At 40.8% G+C, this 24,107-nt stretch overlaps 1 protein-coding gene across 3 annotated transcripts in view; it reads left to right on the top strand.

Moving 5' to 3' along the window:
* The window catches only part of WDR33 (WD repeat domain 33), a 635,894-nt gene that overhangs the window by 528,817 nt on the left and 82,970 nt on the right, over positions 1–24,107 (top strand). For 2 of the 3 annotated variants that reach the window (XM_053709944.1, XM_053709943.1), the window contains exons 18-19: positions 14,056–14,470; positions 15,584–15,747. In XM_053709944.1, coding sequence (XP_053565919.1) covers positions 14,056–14,470; positions 15,584–15,747 — 579 coding nt within the window. The remainder of the gene's footprint in view (positions 1–14,055; positions 14,471–15,583; positions 15,748–24,107) is intronic. The other variant, XM_053709945.1, reaches the window with a different exon arrangement.

Raw genomic sequence — 24,107 nt, 5'->3', positions numbered from 1 at the left:
TAAATTACTTTCTTGGAAAGTATTGTTTCTTTTGGCCATCTCCTTCAGCTAGAAGAGTTTCTGAATTATCTGCTTTTTCTTGTGAATCTCCTTTTCTGATTTATCATCAGGATAAGGCGGTTTTGCGGACTTCATTTAAATTTTTACCTAAAGTTGTGAATTCCAAGAACGTTAGTAGAGAAATTGTTGTCCCTTCGTTGTGTCCTAATCCTAAGAATTATTTGGAAAGATCTTTACATTCTTTTGATGTGGTAAGAGCTTTAAAATATTATGTTGAAGCTACTAAAGTTTTCAGAAAGATTTCTAGTCTATTTGTTATCTTTTCTGGTTCTAGGAAAGGTCAGAAGGCTTCTGCCATTTCTTTGGCTTCTTGGTTAAAGCTTTTGATTCATCATGCTTATTTGGAGTTGGATAAATCCCTGCCTCAGAGGATTACGGCTCATTCTACTAGGTCAGTTTCTACTTCCTGGGCTTTTAGGAATGAAGCTTCTGTTGATCAGATTTGCAAAGCAGCAACTTGTTCTTCTTTGCATACTTTTACTAAGTACCATTTTGATGTTTTCTCTTCTTCAGAAGCAGTTTTTGGTAGAAAAGTTCTTCAGGCAGCTGTTTCAGTTTGATTCTTCTGCTTATAATTTCAGTTTTTTCATTATAAGATTTAAACTTTTGATTTGGGTTGTGGATTAAGTTTTTCAGCGGAATTGGCTGTCTTTATTTTTATCCCTCCCTCTCTAGTGACTCTTGCGTGGAGTTCCACATCTTGGGTATTTGCTATCCCATATGTCACTAGCTCATGGACTCTTGCCAATTACATGAAAGAAAACATAATTTATGTAAGAACTTACCTGATAAATTAATTTCTTTCATATTGGCAAGAGTCCATGAGGCCCACCCTTTTTTGTGGTGGTTATAATTTTTGTATAAAGCACAATTATTCCAATTCCTTGTTGATGCTTTCGCTCCTTTCTTATCACCCCACTTCTTGGCTATTCGTTAAACTGAATTGTGGGTGTGGTGGGGGGTGTATTTATAGGCATTTTGAGGTTTGGGAAACTTTGCCCCTCCTGGTAGGAATGTATATCCCATACGTCACTAGCTCATGGACTCTTGCCAATATGAAAGAAATGAATTTATCAGGTAAGTTCTTACATAAATTATGTTTTCTCTTAAGTGTATCCAGTCCACGGATCATCCATTACTTGTGGGATATTCTCCTTCCCAACAGGAAGTTGCAAGAGGATCACCCACAGCAGAGCTGCTATATAGCTCCTACCCTCACTGCCATATCCAGTCATTCTCTTGCAACTCTCAACAAAGATGGAGGTAGTAAGAGGAGAGTGGTGTATTATAGTTAGTTTTTTAACTTCAATCAAAAGTTTATTTTTAAATGGTACTGGAGTGTACTGTTTTATCCCAGGCAGCATTAGAAGAAGAATCTGCCTGTGATTTCTATGATCTTAGCAGAAGTAACTAAGATCCACAGCCGTTCTCACATATTCTGAGGAGTGAGGTAACTTCAGAGGGGGAATGGCGTGCAGGTTTTCCTGCAATAAGGTATGTGCAGTTAACATATTTCTAGGGATGGAATTTGCTAGAAAAATGCTGCTGATACCGGAGTAATGTACGTTAAGCCTAAATGCAGTGATTTAATAGTGACTGGTATCAGGCTTATTAACAGAGATACATACTCTTATAAAAGTGTAATATAAAATGTTTGCTGGCATGTTAATCGTTTTTATATATGTTTGGTGACAAAACTTATTGGGGCCTAGTTTTTTTCCACATGGCTGGCTTGATTTTTGCCTAGAAACAGCTTCCTGAGGCTTTCCACTGTTGTAATATGAGTGGGAGGGGCCTATTTTAGCGCTTTTCTGCGCAGCTAAAATTACAGAGACACTCAGCTTCCTTCTGCATGATACAGGACATCTCTGAAGGGCTCAAAAGGCTTCAAAAGTCGTGTTTGAGGAGGGTAACAACCACAGTAGACCTGTGGCAGTTGTTGTGACTGTGTTTAAAAACGTTTTTGTCATTTATTATTCGTTTTTGGTATTAAGGGGTTAATCATCCATTTGCAAGTGGGTGCAATGCTCTGCTAACTTGTTACATACACTGTAAAAATTTCGTTAGTGTAACTGCCTTTTTTCACTGTTATTTCAAATTTTGTCAATTTGTTTCTCTTAAAGGCACAGTAACGTTTTTTATATTGCTTGTTAACTTGGTTTAAAGTGTTTTCCAAGCTTGCTAGTCTCATTGCTAGTCTGTACAAACTTTGCTGACACAGAGGAAACTACTTGTTCATTATGTTTAAAAGCCATGGTGGAGCCCCATAGGAGAATGTGTACTAAATGTATTGATTTCACCTTAAACAGTAAAGATCAGTCTTTATCTATAAAATAATTTTTACCAGAGGGGTCTGTCGAGGGGGAAGTTATGCCGACTAACTCTCCCCACGTGTCGGACCCTTCGCCTCCCGCTCAAGGGACGCACGCTAATATGGCGCCAAGTACATCAGGGACGCCCATAGCGATTACTTTGCAGGACATGGCTGCAATCATGAATAATACCCTGTCAGAGGTATTAGCCAGATTGCCTGAATTGAGAGGCAAGGGCGATAGCTCTGGGGTTAGACGAGATACAGAGCGCGTATATGCTGTAAGAGCCATGTCTGATACTGCGTCACAATATGCAGAACCTGAGGACGGAGAGCTTCAGTCTGTGGGTGACATCTCTGAATCGGGGAGACCTGATTCAGAGATTTCTAATTTTAAATTTAAGCTTGAGTACCTCCGTGTATTGCTTGGGGAGGTATTAGCTGCTCTGAATGACTGTGACACAATTGCAGTGCCAGAGAAATTGTGTAGACTGGATAAATACTATGCAGTACCGGTGAGTACTGATGTTTTTCCAATACCTAAAAGGCTTACAGAAATTATTAGTAAGGAGTGGGATAGACCTGGTGTGCCTTTTTCCCCACCTCCTATATTTAGAAAAATGTTTCCAATAGATGCCACTACACGGGACTTATGGCAGACAGTCCCTAAGGTGGAGGGAGCAGTTTCTATTTTAGCAAAGCGTACCACTATCCCGGTTGAGGACAGTTGTGCTTTTTCAGATCCAATGGATAAAAAATTAGAGGGTTGCCTTAAGAAAATGTTTATTCAACAAGGTTTTATTTTACAGCCCCTTGCATGCATTGCGCCTGTCACTGCTGCAGCGGCGTTCTGGTTTGAGGCCCTGGAAGAGGCCATCCATACAGCTCCATTGACTGAAATTATTGACAAGCTTAGAACACTTAAGCTAGCTAACTCATTTGTTTCTGATGCCATTGTTCATTTGACTAAACTAACAGCTAAGAATTCCGGATTCGCCATCCAGGCGCGTAGGGCGCTATGGCTTAAATCCTGGTCAACTGATGTGACTTCAAAGTCTAAATTACTCAACATTCCTTTCAAGGGCCTTGTTCGGGCCTGGTTTGAAAGAAATTATTGCTGACATTACTGGAGGTAAGGGTCATACCCTTCCTCAGGACAGGGCCAAATCAAGGGCCAAACAGTCTAATTTTCGTGCCTTTCAAAATTTCAAGGAAGGTGCAGCATCAACTTCCTCTGCTTCAAAACAAGAGGGAACTTTTGCTCAATCCAAGCAGGCCTGGAAACCTAACCAGTCCTGGAATAAGGGCAAGCAGGCCAGAAAGCCTGCTGCTGCCTCCAAGACAGCATGAAGGAGCGGCCCCCTATCCGACAACGGATCTAGTAGGGGGCAGACTCTCTCTCTCTTCGCCCAGGCGTGGGCAAGAGATGTTCAGGATCCCTGGGCGTTGGAGATCATATCTCAGGGATATCTTCTGGACTTCAAAGCTTCTCCTCCACAAGGGAGATTTCACCTTTCAAGATTATCTGCAAACCAGATAAAGAAAGAGGCATTCCTAAGCTGCGTGCAAGACCTCCTTGTAATGGGAGTGATCCATCCAGTTCCGCGGACGGAACAAGGACAGGGATTTTATTCAAATCTGTCTGTGGTTCCCAAAAAAGAGGGAACCTTCAGACCAATTTTGGATCTAAAAATTTTAAACAAATTCCTCAGAGTTCCATCATTCAAGATGGAAACTATTCGAACCATTTTACCCATGATCCAGGAGGGTCAGTACATGACCACAGTGGACTTAAAGGATGCCTACCTTCACATTCCGATTCACAAGAATCATCATCGGTTCCTGAGATTTGCCTTTCATTACCAATTTGTAGCTCTTCCATTCGGATTGGCTACAGCCCCAAGAATTTTTACAAAGGTTCTGGGCTCACTTCTGGCGGTTCTAAGACCGCGAGGCATAGCGGTGGCTCCTTACCTAGACGACATTCTGATACAGGCGTCAAGCTTTCAAATTGCTAAGTCTCATACAGAGATAGTTCTAGCATTTTTGAGGTCGCATGGGTGGAAAGTGAACGAAGAAAAGAGTTCTCTATCTCCTCTCACAAGGGTTTCCTTCCTAGTGACTCTAATAGATTCTATAGAAATGAAAATTTACCTGACGGAGTCCAGGTTATCAAAACTTCTAAATGCTTGCCGTGTTCTTCACTCCATTCCGCGATGGACATAGTGCCATTCGCGCGCCTGCATCTCAGACCGCTGCAATTATGCATGCTCAGTCAGTGGAATGGGGATTACACAGATTTGTCCCCTCTACTAAATCTGGATCAGGAAACCAGAGATTCTCTTCTCTGGTGGTTATCTCGGGTCCATCTGTCCAAAGGGATGACCTTTCGCAGATTGGACCATTGTAACAACAGATGCCAGCCTTCTAGGTTGGGGTGCAGTCTGGAACTCCCTGAAGGCTCAGGGTTCATGGACTCAGGAGGAGAAACTCCTCCCAATAAATATTCTGGAGTTAAGTGCAATATTCAATGCTCTTCTAGCTTGGCCTCAGTTAGCAACACTGAGGTTCATCAGATTTCAGTCGGACAACGTCACGACTGTGGCTTACATCAACCATCAAGGGGGAACCAGGAGTTCCCTAGCGATGTCAGAAGTCTCCAAGATAATTCGCTGGGCAGAGACTCACTCTTGCCACCTGTCAGCGATCCATATCCCAGGTGTAGAGAACTGGGAGGCGGATTTTCTAAGTCGTCAGACTTTTCATCCGGGGGAGTGGGAACTCCATCCGGAGGTGTTTGCTCAATTGGTTCTCCGTTGGGGCAAACCAGAACTGGATCTCATGGCGTCTCGCCAGAACGCCAAGCTTCCTTGTTACGGATCCAGGTCCAGGGACCCAGAAGCGGCACTGATAGATGCTCTAGCAGCGCCTTGGTTCTTTAACCTGGCTTATGTGTTTCCACCGTTTCCTCTGCTCCCTCGTCTGATTGCCAAAATCAAACAGGAGAGAGCATCAGTGATATTGGTAGCGCCTGCGTGGCCACGCAGGACCTGGTATGCAGACCTAGTGGACATGTCATCCTTTCCACCATGGACTCTGCCTCTGAGACAAGACCTTCTAATTCAAGGTCCTTTCAATCATCCGAATCTACTTTCTCTGAGACTGACTGCATGGAGATTGAACGCTTGATCCTATCAAAGCGTGGCTTCTCCGAGTCAGTAATTGATACCCTAAAACAGGCACGAAAGCCTGTCACCAGTAAAATTTACCACAAGATATGGCGTAAATATCTTCATTGGTATGAATCCAAGAATTACTCATGGAGTAGGGTTAGGATTCCTAGGATATTGTCCTTCCTCCAAGAGGGTTTGGACAAAGGATTATCATCTAGTTCTTTAAAGGGACAGATTTCTGCTCTGTCTATTCTTTTACACAAGCGTCTGGCAGAAGTTCCAGACGTTCAGGCATTTTGTCAGGCTTTAGTTAGAATTAAGCCTGTGTTTAAACCTTTTGCTCCTCCATGGAGTTTAAACTTGGTTCTTAAAGTTCTTCAAGGGGTTCCGTTTGAACCCCTTCATTCTATTGATATCAAACTTCTATCATGGAAAGTTCTTTTTCTGATGGCTATTTCCTCGGCTCGAAGAGTCTCGGAGTTATCTGCCTTACATTGTGATTCTCCTTATCTGATCTTTCATTCAGATAAAGTAGTTCTGCGTACAAAACCTGGGTTTTTACCTAAGGTGGTTTCTAACAAGAATATCAATCAAGAGATTGTTGTTCCATCATTATGTCCTAATCCTTCTTCAAAGAAGGAACGTCTTTTGCATAATCTAGACGTAGTCCGTGCCTTGAAGTTTTACTTACAGGCTACTAAAGATTTTCGTCAAACATCTAACCTGTTTGTTGTTTACTCTGGACACAGGAGAGGTCAAAAGGCCTCGGCAACCTCTCTTTCTTTTTGGCTTCGGAGTATAATCCGTTTAGCCTATGAGACTGCTGGACAGCAGCCCCCTGAAAGGATTACAGCTCATTCTACTAGAGCTGTGGCTTCCACCTGGGCCTTTAAAAATGAGGCTTCTGTTGAACAGATTTGCAAGGCTGCGACTTGGTCTTCGCTTCATACCTTTTCAAAATTTTACAAATTTGATACTTTTGCTTCTTCGGAGGCTGTTTTTGGGAGAAAGGTTCTACAGGCAGTGGTTCCTTCCGTTTAAGTTCCTGCCTTGTCCCTCCCATCATCCGTGTACTTTAGCATTGGTATTGGTATCCCACAAGTAATGGATGATCCGTGGACTGGATACACTTAACAAGAGAAAACATAATTTATGCTTACCTGATAAATGTATTTCTCTTGTAGTGTATCCAGTCCATGGCCCGCCCTGTCTTTTTAAGGCAGGTCTAAATTATAATTAAACTACAGTCACCACTGCACCCTATGGTTTCTCCTTTCTCGGCTTGTTTCGGTTGAATGACTGGATATGGCAGTGAGGGGAGGAGCTATATAGCAGCTCTGCTGTGGGTGATCCTCTTGCAACTTCCTGTTGGGAAGGAGAATATCCCACAAGTAATGGATGATCCGTGGACTGGATACACTACAAGAGAAATAAATTTATCAGGTAAGCATAAATTATGTTTTTCAGGAGGGTGCCTACAATGGGGTCTTCTTTTTGACTAGTGATCAGGTCCTCACTAGGAGAATCCTGACTCCATTGTACCAAGTTAGGCTCACTCTGTTGTTTTGCCTGGTTTCTGGTAATGGCTTCTACCTGAATTGCACCCATTAAGTGGTCAATATTAAGGAGTTCTCCAGTTATGGCTCCTTGTTTGGCTAATGAATCCGCAAGATCATTGCCTTCCTTATCAGGACCTAGCACCCTGGAATGACCCTTGGTCTTCTTCCAGTGTATGGTTAAATCATTGAATACCACCAGATTATCAATCTCGCAGAACAACTTTTCGGCATGCCATTTCTTTTCCAAGTTGGCAGGTATTCAACAAAACTGTCACGCACATAATTTGAGTCAGTTATGATCACAAATTCATGAATACCATGTTCAATAGCAATTTCAATGGTTTTTAGTACAGCAGTGAGTTCTGCAACTTGATTGGATCTTGGTCCAATGTTAAAACCTATAGATATGTTTGAGAATCCATTTGCCCAAGTTATACCAATGCCAGCGACTAAGCTGCGCTCATTATCAATAGTGGCTTGGTAAGAACAACTATCAACATACACCCAAGGTAATGTTTGACAATTGTCCTCGTTGTACATTTTATATGGGGAAAGCAATTGTTCCTCCAGGAAATCATCTTCTGACAATTCTTCCCCAGGATCTTTAGCAGTACAGTCGTGGAGCTCAGCAAGCCCATGTGCGACTGGATTCTTTTTATTCTGCTTGTAGCGAATTTTTAAAGGCCAGCCTTGTAAGGAAAGAGTCCACGCTGTTATGCGGCTATTTGACAAATTCCCATCTCTTATTCTCTCACTTTGCAAATATAGCAAAGGCTGGTGGGCCGTTTCTACAATAATTTTCTCGCCCTGTACATAGCTGCGGAAATTTTGTAGAGCCCATACAGTAGATAAGAGGGCTTTTTCGCAATCGCTAAATTTTATTTCTACTGGGGATAGAGTTTTGCTCGCATAAGCAATGGATTTGCTTAAATTATCATGCTTTTGGTATAAAACAGCACTCATGCTTACATCCGTGTAACCTGTCTCTAAGAAAAAAGGTTTACCACCTTCAGGGTATGCTAAGCAAGGTGCTTGTGTGAGTTTTCTTTTCAGCTCTTTGATGGCTGTCTCTTGAGACTCACTTCAGTGCCATTTCACATCCTTCTTTAATTCCTTTAAGTTAGTTGGGTTTTTAGAATTTACTATAGCTTCCACCTTTTTTTCCTGAGGATTTAGCCCTTCAGAAGTAACTTCATGTCCAAAGAAGTTTACACGACTGCGGCACCATTGAGCTTTTTGTAGGGATAATTTGACACCTGCCCTTTTAAGTTGGCTGAGGACGTGTTTAAGCTCTGCGATGTGTTTTTCAAAGTCTGTGCTTTTGATTAAAACATCAACATAGACTTATGCATGAATACAGCAAATTCATGTCCAGAATTTATGTATCCAAAAGGGAGTCTCTGAAATGCATATTGGACCTTTTGGAATGAGAATGCCAGCTTATACTGGTCCTCCTCGTGTACTTTTATGGTCCAATATCCCTGTGCACAATCAATGGCAGTGAATATTTTGGATCCATGCATCTGTGCTAGGCATTGGTCAATGTATGGTACAGGCCAGCCAGACATGTACACTTGTTTGTTTAGTTGTCTTAAATCAGCACACAAACGCCATTGTCAATTGGGCTTAAGAGCACCTAGAATAGGATTGTTGTAAGAGCTGTGCACCTGTCTGATAATATCTCTTTCTTCCAAGTTCCTTATGATTTCTGCAAGAGAATCATATGAGGCTAAGGGAAGTCTGTATTGTTTAACAAAGACAGGTGGCACATTGGGATCTGTTTGTATTCTTGCAATGTGCAAGTCTGTAGTCACACAGTCATATGAATCCCTAGCAAAAATATCCTTAGCACTCTAACAGGAGCTCTCACAGCAGTTGGCGTTCATCATTGCTGGAACAGCCATTAGCTAAGGATATTTGCTGAAATCCTGGAAAGATTTCAGGCTGTCCTATTTCATAGGCTTCTTCCAATCTAGAGGTGAGATCCCCTTGATTATAATTTTATATTGCCCCCATGACTCTGGGTATTGGGGTAATCTTGCTGTTTGATCGGTGTCAGGGTTTTTTCCCTGTTGTGTTTGCCATGTGCTGCTGGCAGCCATTTTACGCACCTCTCTTCCTGACTATGGTGCATTGTGGGGGATGCTGCTCAATTCCTGCACTTCCTTTTATGGCCAGACTGGTGTGCATCATCCATGTGAGACAGGATGCAGTCTCAGAATTGTGATGTCATCACTTATTATTTAAAGGGCCTCTGTTCAGTATGCTTTGCCTTTGCGTTGTCTCAGACCTGTTTGTGAGAGTTCCTGTGTATTACCTGGCTGCCTGACGTCCTTCCTGGTTCCTGATCCCTGGTTTGTTCTTGACTCTGTTTTCCTTGACTCTGTTTTCCTTGACTCTGTTTTCCTTGACTCTGTTTTCCTTGACTCTGTTTTCCTTGTTCCTGATTCCGGCTCGTCTGACTATTCGCTTTGGCTCCTGACTCTGCTCGTCTGACTACCAGCTCTGGTTTTGACTCCTGGCTTATTTGACTTGTGGACTTTTTATTATTTTTTGCTATTAATAAAGGTGTGATTATTTTTGCACTTCTCGTCTCAGTCTTATTCCTGGCACCCTGACAATCGGCTGATCAAATACTAGAGAGGCTTCTTCAATTTTACAGATACCTTCCTCTGAGCTGAAGGGATAAATAGACTGAATAGTAAATAGACCCTCTGGCATAGATGCAAAGGATTGTTCTTCAGTTAAAGGGACAGTCTAGTCAAAATTAAACTTTCATAATTCAGATAGGGCATGACATTTTGAACAACTTTCCAATTGACTTTAGTCATTACATTTGCTTTGTTCCCTTGGTGATATTTTTGAAAAGCTAAGCTCAAACTGATTTCTAAACCGTTGAAAACCGCCTCTTAGCTCAGAGCATTTTGAAAGTTTTTTCACAGTTAGACAGTACTAGTTCATGTGTGTCATATAGATAACATTGTGCTCACTCCAGTGGAGTTATTTAGGAGTCTGCACTGATTGGCTAAACTGCATGTCAGTCAAAAGCACTGAGATAAGGGGGCAGTCTGCAGAGGCCCAGATACAAGGAAATCACAGAGGTAAAACATATATTAATATAACTGTTGGTTATGCAACACTGGGGAATGGGTATTAAAGGGATTATCTATCTTTTTCAACAATAAAAATTCTGGCGTAGACTGTCCCTTTAAGTAACCTTCAGGTATCAGCCCAATTACATTATTCTGGAATCCAAAAGTGTAATAACTTGATTCCAGCGCATATCCTATGGTAGTTCCCTTGGATAAGGTGATATCTTGTGGGGTCATGTTATGTACAATAACATGTATTGGGATAGTTCCAATATTTACCATAGGAGAATAGGCCATTGTTATACCCAGATTTTGTATTCTATGGGAGAGGCAAATTAGTGTTTCAGAAGTTTTTAATTTCTGACCTCTCTCTTTACCTGTAAGGGTAAAAGAAATTTATCCGCCCCAGCAGGAATTATAACATTGTTAGACATCTGCATATTCGCAGCATATGGCAATTGCTGGTTTGATTTCAGGGCTGCACTTTCATCCTGAAATACTTCAGGGTTCCCCTTTAACCTGCTCCAGAGGCAAAAGTTAAACAAATCTATTTGTATGGCATATCTATGTAAGATATCATTGCCAATGTATATTTGATTATGGGGAGTATTTAAAACTAAAAACAGATGCTTCACTGACTTATTACCTATAGAGATAGATAATAAGCACCTAGCTGTGATGATATAGCTTTCAAACCTGTTATCCAGGCCGTGGATACAGTGGTCTTGGGGGAGAAAGATATTTAATCACTTTAGGTTCAGCTATCTGTGCTAATAAGCCTTTCTCTTATATAGCTAGCTTCCTGTTTTAAGTTCAATTTGGCATATTTTGTTGTACCAAGGTAATGCACTTGTATAGGGATAAATAGATCCTCTTTAACTCTCTCAATTCCTGTGAGGTATTAAGCGTGCCCCCCCCCCCCCAGGGATTTTATGATCCCCCTTGTGGAGAGATATGGTTAATACATCGCCGTCTAAGTAAATATTTGCTATCTTCTCAGGCAAAATTTTAAAAGTATTGCCATCAGTGTCACTTAAATGAGTCTGATCATCTATCTGTAGGATAGTGATTTCAGGTACAGAGTTATTCCTGAAATGAATCTCCACAGCATCTGGCTTCTCTTCCACCACCTGACAGTTATGTCGGGGGCGAGATATACCAGATTTCTCATAATTAATAGGCCTTTTAACTTGTGACCAAATTACATTATTTATGCAATCAATTATGGTGCTTAATCGCTTCAGGAGATCACTACCAATTATTAAACGATCAGTTGGCAGATCCACTATAATGACAGGCTGTTTTATGACCCTATTCCCTAGTTTAAATTTTAACCACACCACACCGTACCATACCGTACCGTAGACTTTTAGAGAGTCACCCCCAACACCTATTAGAAAACCATCAAATTCTTTTATTTTAGGTTTGTGGGGTGTTAGCTCGTTTAGCTGTGTGTAGTACCTGTGGGATAAAATGGAAGACATATGTTTTGTCACTAGCTATAGCAACCAATTTTACACTATCACTAGAATCATTAAGAAATATTTACCTGTTCTTAATGGCGACATTATCTTGAGAAATAAACTGCAGAGACGCATCAGATTTGTAGCGAAAAAAGCGCCAACAATACGAGATAAGATTACACAAAAGTTTCACCATAAAATCTCACCAACCACCACCTGGCTGACTCCAACCAAAGGCAACTACAGATGTGGCCATGTGCCTTGTAAAAGCTGTAAATACACAGACAAAAGCTTCACTTTTACTTCCTCACAGACACACAAATCATATCCAATAACCACCAGAATGGACTGCACATCAACATACATCATTTATCTGATCACATGCTCATTCTGTCAACAACAATATGTAGGAATTACGACACGCCCCTTAAAAGACCGCATAAGAGAACATCTCCTCTCAATAGAAGAACTCCCTAGAACACCTGTGGCGAAACATTTTCACACACACGCACAAAAGCTAACCCACTTTACATTTAAAGCAATAGAACACATAATTAGCAACCCACTAGGGGGAGACAGAAACAAAACACTCTCCAAAAGAGAAGTATATTGGATTTTCATGTTACAAACTAGGGTACCCCAGGGCATGAACAAAAGATATGATGTAAACTTATACATAGAATAAACAGGACTTACCCCACTCTGATTCTTGATAACTCCAAAACACTTTAAAATCTTTTAGAGTTTTCTGACCTTATACATAGAATAATAGGATTTTGTCTATTCTGTTTGTGTTTCTTTTTAACTTTAAAATCTTCAAACAAATGAAGACAAAAAAGATAAGAAAGACAAAGAGTCTAACCAATATCTATAACACACCCACCAAGGAATACAACTAGTCGAATGCTATCCTAACCAAGTCAGACGTGTCCCTCCTAGAATATTCATGAAAAAAGCAAGGTTAGCCTTAAGTTTTATACACTTATGATTTTATTATGCCAATTCATTAGTTATTAACCCCCCCCCCCTCTCTCTAGAGTAGCCATCTTATAGCTGGCTAGGTATATAACATATTCCAGCTCTCCATAAGATCTAGAATCATTTGAGCCACCCTCCCCCTCTATTGTATATACAATTATCTTAGAGAGGACTAGAACATTATGGTTCACACACTCACTCACTAAATAGAGCGAAGTCTATTCAACAGTCAAATGTTTCTTAGAGGACATCCAACACAGAGAGGCATACACATTCCCCCCTCCTTATAGATCTAAAACGTAGTATCCACATATATGTATACATCTATACACATTAGAGTATATATAGGGGCTATAGAATGTTATTAAGGTTTTAACTAATTGATGCTTTATATACACTGTGAGGACTCATTGAGGCCCATACAATGTCGTGTTTAGTATAGTATTGATATAGCACTATTTCAGATCAAGGGGCCCCATTCAATTCAAAGTTTGCTAAATAACTTTGTTGCATCATTATAGCACAAGTTGTCAGTTGATACATTGAAAGTGAAATCATAACCAATGCTTAACACTTATTTAGCATACTCTATATGGTTTCCCCATAGAGACCCCTGTTAAGATTGTTTTGATTCAAATGCTAACATTTTTGTGTCTGAAATATTGAGCATAAGCAAGTATTATTCACATTGACAATTGTTTATAAATAATCTGTTCTGTCTGTCTCATGCCGACCAGGATCTATGTGATCATATTGAGGGTGTTTCTCCATCACCTCTGTAACACACCTGTTTTTTAATGGCCAATTATCTGAATCAAACTGATTGGTCCCCTACACCTTCATATGGATCCTGGCCGGCAGAGACTGACATCTCTGATGAAGCGCATGTGCCCATGCGCGAAACGCGTAAGATAGGAGCTCACCTGACATGCTGAAGCCTGCTCCATAATAAACTCTTACTAAAATTGACTCCAGGACTCAGCCTCCTTTTTCCTCATCTTGGATAAAATGGTTGCCTGAGACCCAGTATCAATTAATCCCATGATAGGGTTGGAGACTGAATCTTGTAGCTCAGCTAATACATAATACCTCCCTGCAGTTTCTACCATTTCACACATAAAATTGACATCATACATCATGTTGTTGAAAGTACTTTAAATAATCTCTTGTCAGTTTTGAATACCATTAGAGTAGCTAAAATAAAATCTTACAAAAGTTGTAGTTCCATAATCTAAAATATGTTTCTGGTGACCCATTTATTAATATTGTATCAAGGAAATAATCATTAGTGTCTACAAATTATTCACATACACAACTCTATATTTCTAGCCTTAGAGTTAGTAGTGTGGAAGCTGTGAAAGTCAGAATTTAAAGATGCTTATTAACGTTATAATAATACAGTAACAAATCTTTCCTCAGGTGATATCCGTGGACCCTCAAATCATCAATTAAGTGCACATTCTGAACGAAGAGGTGAGCCAAGCACGGAACATGGGCCTTTCCGTGGTGGCCAGGAGTGGAGTGATTCTCGAGATAATAGAGGGCCTCCTGAAAGACGTGTCCCACATTCTGAAACTCATGAACACCCAGAGGATTACCACCAGGAAGATAGATATGGACCTAGAGCTCGAGAGTTTGAAGGAAGAAGCGGGGGGCAATCATCCCAGGATGAGAGATGGAGGCGTGGTGCCAGTTCTCAGTTTCCCCCTAACCACAGAGATTTTCCAGATGGGGAAAAAAGGAATTCAAGCCGTTGGGAAGGCAGGAGGCATTCTGAGGAAAGATATTCCAGAGAAAATGAAGACGCAAGGTTTCGGGGGCAAAGGGATGAGAGGTAAGAATTGAGTGGTCAGACTTTCTTTTATGTTCAAGGCAAATACGTGTTTGAAAAGTAATGTACTAATAATCTAATTAATGTATTTTTATTTATATGTAATAAAAGGTTTGACAGAATAAAGGAATATAATTGGAAGGATAGTGTTCATGAATAACATATAAAAGAGAGAAAAGAATATGGGAGAAAGGTGAACTGCATGGTTGAGAGAATTGTACCAAGAGGGAAGGACAGGAAAGAAATAAATTACAATGGAATAAAAATGGAACGATGAGGAAGAAAGAGAAGAACGGTTATAAGTATTCCTAAATATTTATCATCTGTCTATTGGAAGAGCCTCCTATAAGTCTAAGGGGGTCTATACCCAACTACCTATAATTCTTCCCTTGCCGAATGATTTAGTGTACATTCTACATACTTGCAGTAAGGTAGGCTAAGCTCTTCTTCGTAGGTACTCTTTATTTTGGGCTGTGATTGCTTCCTCTTGGTACAGCATGCAGGCATCATACTACTGCTGATTATTGTTAGGATTCCTTAGATGGGCAGGAATCTGTTATTCATAACCTAGGTCTTTTAAAGTGATGGTAAATCCTAGCATTTGTGAAACGCTAAGAGTTAACCGCAGAACAAATAAAGGGGACTTTCAGTTATAAAGTATATAGACTTATAAAAACTTGAAGACAGTCTTATTGACCGGGTTAATCGAAATCTTAAATATTTTATAATATTTTAGTAAGAATGTACTGGTTGTGCTTACACAAGTGCCATAAACCTAAATAAATGCTCGGACACAGAAACCTCTACATTTTAACTTCTCATTGAAGACTAGAGTGAGTCCACATGCAGATAAAATAAAGGCAGATCAAAGGAACAATTTCTCCAATAATCATCTTATGCTATATTGATAAGTTACAGAAGTTTGATCTTTGCTGTATGCTTCACTAAAACATCTCGCAAACCATGTGTTGCACAAGCACATTGGGGCTGGGGGAATCATCCATTATGTTCCAGACATCTCTTATTTATTACTTGGAAACCTAAGCAATTTGATTTGGTAGGAACCAATGGTTTTTTAACATCCTTTTTGAACTTCATGATATATTACAACTTTAGCTTCCGCAGGGCTGGTGTCCCGAGACAAGAGGGTCGTGGTTCCAGAGGGCGAGAAGGATTTTCCAATTCTGAGGAATTTGGTCCAGAGGAAGACTTTGATTCAAAAGATGAACCAATGAGAGGACGAGATGGTGGAAGAGGGCAAGGACGTGGCCCACAAAGAGGTGAGATTGACAACATTTGTCAATGTAATTTAAATTGACATTCTTAGTGAAATTTGAAAAAAAAAAAAAAAAAAATACAAGGGATTGGGATGCACCAGCATTTATTTGTAGGGCGCCGCCAAATTCTGTAGCGCTGGAATATATATATATATATATATATATATATATTTATTTATTTTCAACAGTACATTTTAAAATTTAAATATATGCTATATATTATAAAATAGCTGTGAACGGTTTAGTACTAATTTTGGTTGTTACTATAATACAAGTTATTTATAATTATATGCAAAAATATTTTAGAAGCAGTATAATAACTGATATCAAACGATTTGAGAGTAAAATAGGGTTTCTGATAAGGGGAAATAAGTGATTTATATCAATTTTGTAATGCCACGTATGAACATTTAAGTGAATTGAGTGTTATTTTATTACTACTACATAATATTTATATATGTGTCTTAAATTATTTTTATAAGGTCATTGTAAGTACACTTTTTTCCCTCCATATTTAGTGTAATGTACAATATTTGTATGTGGCTGTAAGCTTTTGAATTTTCATATAAATTTTAGTTCTTCTTATCCAACAAATATAAAAGGTGCAGAATTAGAATATATATATTTGTGTGTGTGTTAATTTGCTAAGCATACTTCCTACAGCTAGAGAACCAATATAGAGCAGTCTTACTCTATAATTTATGCTTACCTTATAAATTAATTCCTGAAAATTCTGCTGCTGACCATTAGGAGTAGAAAAAGATTCCCAAAACTCCAAAAGCCCTAAAAAAAAAAAAAAAAAAAAAAAAAAATTTCACCTTACTGGAAACTAGTCTGGGGTATAGCCAATCAAGAAGAAGAAATGTTGTAAAGGATAAGAGCAAGAAAAAAGGAGCAGGGGAAAAAGAGGTGCATAATTGAACTGCTGCCAGATAAAGATACAATAAAAAAAATATTTAAAAAAATCTATAATTAAAAAAAATGGGCGTCTTTTCGACTCTAACCTTTATGTTTACCTGATAAATTAATTTCTTTCATAAACTATTTTTTTTTTTTTTCATGAAGGTCGTTGAGAGTCCATGAGCCTTTACTCCTGGGAAACGAATACCCAAGCTGTGGAGCCCACAAGGGAAGGGACAAGAAACAATTACTCAATATCTATAAGGGTTTTCTTTTTAAAGACACTATGAGTCCACGGATTTCATCCTTACTTGTGGGATGACGCCTCCTGGTCAGCAGGAGGAGGCAAAGAGCACCACAGCAGAGCTGCTATATATAGCTCCTCCCTTCCCTCCCACTCCAGTCATTCTCTTTGCCTGTGTTAGTGATAGGAAGAGGTAAAGTGAGGTGTTAGTTATAGATTCTTCAATCAAGAGTTTATTCTTTTTAAAGTGGTGCCAGAGATTACTACTTTGTTCTAGGGTGTAGCCTAGACCAGATCAGTCTCTACAGTAGAGCATTTGGTGGCTTTAAAGCAATGGGAACTTGTGGGACATTATTCTCACTGCGCCTCCCATATATTGTTGCTGCCCTGTCTCTGGAAAACCTGAGAGATTTTAACTCATGACTTTCTCTTCATTCTTAGGTCCATGGGAGGGATAGGACCTCTTACACCTGGAGTCTGCCTTGCCTCCAGTCAGAAAATGAGGTAAGTGCTGACTTTTTTCTGAGGAATTAGGAAGTCTCAGAAATATAAAGGGCACTTCATTTATTTTATACATAAGCTTCATTATTTTTTTCATAAGTTTCCCCTTAGGCATAGGGGACATTTGGGCAGTTTTGCAGCAGGCAGCTGCAGGAGACTCAAGCATAAGGAGATTCTTTATTTATTATATACGAGCCGCATGTTTCTCACATAGTCTCCACTTAGGTAGGGGATGTTTGGGCGGCTTTATAACAGGCACTGGGCCTTTAGCAGTCTCAAATATGCAGGAGACTCTTTATTTACTTGTACACTTTATTTCTTTGTACATGGGAAAACTCCTTTTTGTTATCGTTTAGTATCCCCTTAGCCATAGGAGACATTTGGGCGAGGAGTCAGTGTAGCAGCAGGCCCTGGGTTTTATCGGGCAGCGTTGTAACAATCACTAGAGTTTTTATTATTAATAATATTGTACTTCTCCCAGCAGGTTGGTAACTGTAAGGTGCCGATCGGGAGATTGTTTCTTAAGCCACGCCCACGATGGGCGGGGAGTATTTCTCCAACATTGGTGTGTCCGGTCCACGGCGTCATCCTTACTTGTGGGATATTCTCTTCCCCAACAGGAAATGGCAAAGAGTCCCAGCAAAGCTGGTCACATGATCCCTCCTAGGCTCCGCCCACCCCAGTCATTCTCTTTGCCGTTGCACAGGCAACATCTCCACGGAGATGGTTAAGAGTTTTTTGAAGTTTTATTCTTCTATCAAGTGTTTGTTATTTTAAAATAGTGCTGGTATGTACTATTTACTCTGAAACAGAAAAGGATGAAGATTTCTGTTTGTAAGAGGAAGATGATTTTTAGCAGACAGTAACTAAAATCGATTGCTGTTTCCACACAGGACTGTTGAGATGAAGTAACTTCAGTTGGGGGAAACAGTTAGCAGTCTTTTCTGCTTAAGGTATGACTAGCCATATTTCTAACAAGACCATGTAATGCTGGAAGGCTGTCATTTCCCCTCATGGGGACCGGTAAGCCATTTTCTTAGTTAAACATAAAAGAATAAAGGGCTTCAAAAAGGGCTTAAAAACTGGTAGACATTTTTCTGGGCTAAAACAATTGCTTTACTAGGCATATTATGCAGATTCTAACTAATTATTGGTATTATAATCTTGGGGAACGTTTAGAAAAACGGCAGGCACTGTGTTGGACACCTTTTTCAGATGGGGGCCTTTCTAGTTATAGACAGAGCCTCATTCTGGGACTGTATAGGGGTTAAATGTAAAAACGGCTCCGGTTCCGTTAATTTAAGGGTTAAAGCTCTGAAATTTGGTGTGCAATACTTTTAATGCTTTAAGACACTGTGGTGAAATTTTGGTGAATTTTGAACAATTCCTTCATACTTTTTCACATATTCAGTAATAAAGTGTTTCCCCATCATCCCCTACTGTGTCTACACCAGTTATGCCCACACAGGAGGCCCCTAGTACATCTAGTGTGCCAATACTTATTACCATGCAACAATTAACGGCTGTAATGGATAACTCCATAGCAAATCTTTTATCCAAAATGCCTACTTATCAGAGAAAGCGCGATTGCTCTGTTTTAAACACTGAAGAGCAAGAGGACGCTGATGATAACTGTTCTGACATACCCTCACACCAATCTCAAGGGGCCATGAGGGAGGTTTTGTCTGATGGAGAAATTTCAGATTCAGGAAAAATTTCTCATCAAGCTGAACCTGATGTTGTGACATTTAAATTTAAATTAGAACATCTCCGCGCACTGCTTAAGGAGGTGTTATCTACTCTGGATGATTGTGACAATTTGGTCATTCCAGAGAAATTATGTAAGATGGACAAGTTCCTAGAGGTTCCGGTGCCCCCCGGCGCTTTTCCTATACCCAAGCGGGTGGCGGACATAGTAAATAAAGAGTGGGAAAGGCCCGGCATACCTTTTGTTTCCCCCCCCCCCCCCTATATTTAAGAAATTATTTCCTATAGTCGACCCCAGAAAGGACTTATGGCAGACAGTCCCCAAGGTCGAGGGGGCGGTTTCTACTCTAAACAAACGCACTACTATTCCTATTGAAGATAGTTGTGCTTTCAAAGATCCTATGGATAAGAAATTAGAGGGTTTGCTTAAAAAGATTTTTGTACAGCAAGGTTACCTTCTACAACCAATTTCATGCATTGTTCCTGTCACTACGGCAGCGTGTTTCTGGTTCGAGGAACTAGAAAAATCGCTCAGTAAAGAATCTTCGTATGAGGAGGTTATGGACAGAGTTCAAGCACTTAAATTGGCTAACTCTTTTGTTTTAGATGCCGCTTTGCAATTAGCTAGATTAGCGGCGAAAAATTCAGGGTTTGCTGTCGTGGCGCGCAGAGTGCTTTGGCTAAAGTCTTGGTCAGCGGATGTGTCTTCCAAGACAAAATTGCTTAACATTCCTTTCAAAGGTAAAACATTATTTGGACCTGATTTGAAAGAGATTATTTCAGACATCACTGGGGGAAAGGGCCACGCCCTCCCACAGGATAGGTCTTTTAAGGCTAATAATAAGCCTAATTTTCGTCCCTTTCGCAGAAACGGACCAGTCTCTAATTCTGTATCCTCTAAGCAAGAGGGTAATACTTCACAACCCAAACCAGCCTGGAAACCAATGCAAGGCTGGAACAAGGGTAAGCAGGCCAAGAAGCCTACCACTGCTACCAAAACAGCATGAAGGGATAGCCCCCGATCCGGGACCGGATCTAGTGGGGGGCAGACTTTCTCTCTTTGCTCAGGCTTGGGCAAGAGATGTTCAGGATCCTTGGGCGCTAGAAATAGTTTCTCAAGGTTATCTCCTGGAATTCATGGAACTACCCCCAAGGGGAAGGTTCCACCGGTCTCAATTATCTTCAAACCAAATAAAGAGACAGGCATTCTTACATTGTGTAGAAGACTTGTTAAAGATGGGAGTGATACATCCAGTTCCAATAAGAGAACAAGGAATGGGATTTTATTCCAATCTGTTCATAGTTCCCAAAAAAAGAGGGAACATTCAGACCAATTTTGGATCTAAAGATCCTAAACAAATTTCTCAGGGTACCATCGTTCAAAATGGAAACTATTCGAACGATCCTACCTACTATCCAGGAAAATCAATTTATGACTACCGTGGATTTAAAGGATGCGTACCTACATATTCCTATCCACAAGGAACATCATCAGTTCCTAAGGTTCGCTTTTCTGGACAAGCATTACCAGTTTATGGCACTTCCATTTGGATTAGCCACTGCTCCAAGGATTTTCACAAAGGTACTAGGGTCCCTTCTAGCGGTTCTAAGACCAAGGGGCATTGCAGTAGTACCTTACTTGGACGACATCCTGATTCAAGCGTCGTCCCTGTCAAAAGCAAAGGCTCATACGGACATCGTCCTAGCCTTTCTCAGATCTCACGGATGGAAGGTGAACAAAGAAAAAAGTTCTCTGTCCCCGTCAACAAGAGTTCCCTTCTTGGGAACAATAATAGATTCCTTAGAAATGAGGATTTTTCTGACAGAGGTCAGAAAATCAAAACTTTTAAGCTCTTGTCAAGTACTTCATTCTGTTCCTCGTCCTTCCATAGCACAGTGCATGGAAGTAATAGGATTGATGGTTGCAACAATGGACATAGTTCCTTTTGCACGAATTCATCTAAGACCATTACAACTGTGCATGCTCAGACAGTGGAATGGGGATTATACAGACTTGTCTCCGACGATTCAAGTAGATCAAAAGACCAGAGATTCACTCCGTTGGTGGCTGACCCTGGACAATCTGTCACAGGGAATGAGCTTCCGCAGACCAGAGTGGGTCATTGTCACGACCGACGCCAGCCTAGTGGGCTGGGGCGCGGTCTGGGAATCCCTGAAAGCTCAGGGTCTATGGTCTCGGGAAGAGTCTCTTCTCCCGATAAACATTCTGGAACTGAGAGCGATATTCAATGCTCTCAGAGCTTGGCCTCAACTAGCAAAGGCCAAATTCATAAGGTTTCAGTCAGACAACATGACGACCGTTGCATATATCAATCATCAGGGGGGAACAAGGACTTCCCTGGCGATGAAAGAAGTGACCAAGATAATTCAATGGGCGGAGGATCACTCCTGCCACTTGTCTGCGATCCACATCCCAGGAGTGGAAAATTGGGAAGCGGATTTTCTGAGTCGTCAGACATTCCATCCGGGGGAGTGGGAACTCCATCCGGAAATCTTTGCCCAAATAACTCAATTATGGGGCATTCCAGACATGGATCTGATGGCGTCTCGTCAGAACTTAAAGGTTCCTTGCTACGGGTCCAGATCCAGGGATCCCAAGGCGACCCTAGTAGATGCACTAGTAGCACCTTGGACCTTCAACCTAGCTTATGTATTCCCACCGTTTCCTCTCATCCCAAGGCTGGTAGCCAGGATCAATCAAGAGAGGGCCTCGGTGATCTTGATAGCTCCTGCGTGGCCACGCAGGACTTGGTATGCAGACCTGGTGAATATGTCATCGGCTCCACCATGGAAGCTACCTTTGAGACAGGACCTTCTTGTTCAGGGTCCATTCGAACATCCGAATCTGGTTTCCCTCCAACTGACGGCTTGGAGATTGAACGCTTGATTTTATCAAAGCGTGGGTTTTCAGATTCTGTAATAGATACTCTGATTCAGGCTAGAAAGCCTGTAACTAGAAAAATTTACCATAAAATATGGAAAAAATATATCTGTTGGTGTGAATCTAAAGGATTCCCATGGAACAAGATAAAAATTCCTAAGATTCTATCCTTTCTACAAGAAGGTTTGGAGAAAGGATTATCTGCAAGTTCTCTGAAGGGACAGATCTCTGCTTTATCTGTTTTACTTCACAAAAGACTGGCAGCTGTGCCAGATGTTCAAGCATTTGTTCAGGCTCTGGTTAGGATCAAGCCTGTTTACAGACCTTTGACTCCTCCCTGGAGTCTAAATCTAGTTCTTTCAGTTCTTCAAGGGGTTCCGTTTGAACCCTTACATTCCGTAGATATTAAGTTATTATCTTGGAAAGTTTTGTTTTTGGTTGCAATTTCTTCTGCTAGAAGAGTTTCAGAGTTATCTGCTCTGTAGTGTTCTCCGCCCTATCTGGTGTTCCATGCAGATAAGGTGGTTTTGCGTACTAAGCCTGGTTTTCTTCCGAAAGTTGTTTCCAACAAAAATATTAACCAGGAGATAGTTGTACCTTCTTTGTGTCCGAATCCAGTTTCAAAGAAGGAACGTTTGTTACACAATTTGGACGTAGTCCGTGCTCTAAAATTCTATTTAGAGGCTACTAAAGATTTCAGACAAACATCTTCCTTGTTTGTTGTTTATTCTGGTAAAAGGAGAGGTCAAAAAGCGACTTCTACCTCTCTTTCCTTTTGGCTTAAAAGCATTATCCGATTGGCTTATGAGACTGCCGGACGGCAGCCTCCTGAAAGAATCACAGCTCACTCCACTAGGGCTGTGGCTTCCACATGGGCCTTCAAGAACGAGGCTTCTGTTGACCAGATATGTAAGGCAGCGACTTGGTCTTCACTGCACACTTTTGCCAAATTTTACAAATTTGATACTTTTGCTTCTTCAGAGGCTATTTTTGGGAGAAAGGTTTTGCAAGCCGTGGTGCCTTCCATTTAGGTGACCTGATTTGCTCCCTCCCTTCATCCGTGTCCTAAAGCTTTGGTATTGGTTCCCACAAGTAAGGATGACGCCGTGGACCGGACACACCAATGTTGGAGAAAACAGAATTTATGCTTACCTGATAAATTACTTTCTCCAACGGTGTGTCCGGTCCACGGCCCGCCCTGGTTTTCTTTCATGTAATTAGCAAGAGTCCATGAGCTAGTGACGTATGGGATATACATTCCTACCAGGAGGGGCAAAGTTTCCCAAACCTCAAAATGCCTATAAATACACCCCTCACCACACCCACAATTCAGTTTTACAAACTTTGCCTCCGATGGAGGTGGTGAAGTAAGTTTGTGCTAGATTCTACGTTGATATGCGCTCCGCAGCAAGTTGGAGCCCGGTTTTCCTCTCAGCGTGCAGTGAATGTCAGAGGGATGTGAGGAGAGTATTGCCTATTTGAATGCAGTGATCTCCTTCTACGGGGTCTATTTCATAGGTTCTCTGTTATCGGTCGTAGAGATTCATCTCTTACCTCCCTTTTCAGATCGACGATATACTCTTATATATACCATTACCTCTGCTGATTCTCGTTTCAGTACTGGTTTGGCTTTCTACAAACATGTAGATGAGTGTCCTGGGGTAAGTAAATCTTATTTTCTGTGACACACCAAGCTATGGTTGGGCACTTTATTTATAAAGTTCTAAATATATGTATTCAAACATTTATTTGCCTTGACTCAGAATGTTCAACTTTCCTTATTTTCAGACAGTCAGTTTCATATTTGGGATAATGCATTTGATTTAATCATTTTTTCTTACCTTCAAAAATTTGACTCTTCCCTGTGGGCTGTTAGGCTCGCGGGGGCTGAAAATGCTTCATTTTATTGCGTCATTCTTGGCGCGGACTTTTTTGGCGCAAAAAATTCGTTTCCGTTTCCGGCGTCATACGTGTCGCCGGAAGTTGCGTCATTTTTTGACGTTATTTTGCGCCAAAAATGTCGGCGTTCCGGATGTGGCGTCATTTTGGCGCCAAAAAGCATTTAGGCGCCAAATAATGTGGGCGTCTTATTGGCGCGAAAAATATGGG

Source organism: Bombina bombina, chromosome 4 (assembly GCF_027579735.1).
Source record: "Bombina bombina isolate aBomBom1 chromosome 4, aBomBom1.pri, whole genome shotgun sequence".
NCBI lineage: Eukaryota > Metazoa > Chordata > Amphibia > Anura > Bombinatoridae > Bombina > Bombina bombina.
Note: the sequence above shows the minus strand (reverse complement) of the source record. Positions and strands in the feature narration are given on the sequence as shown.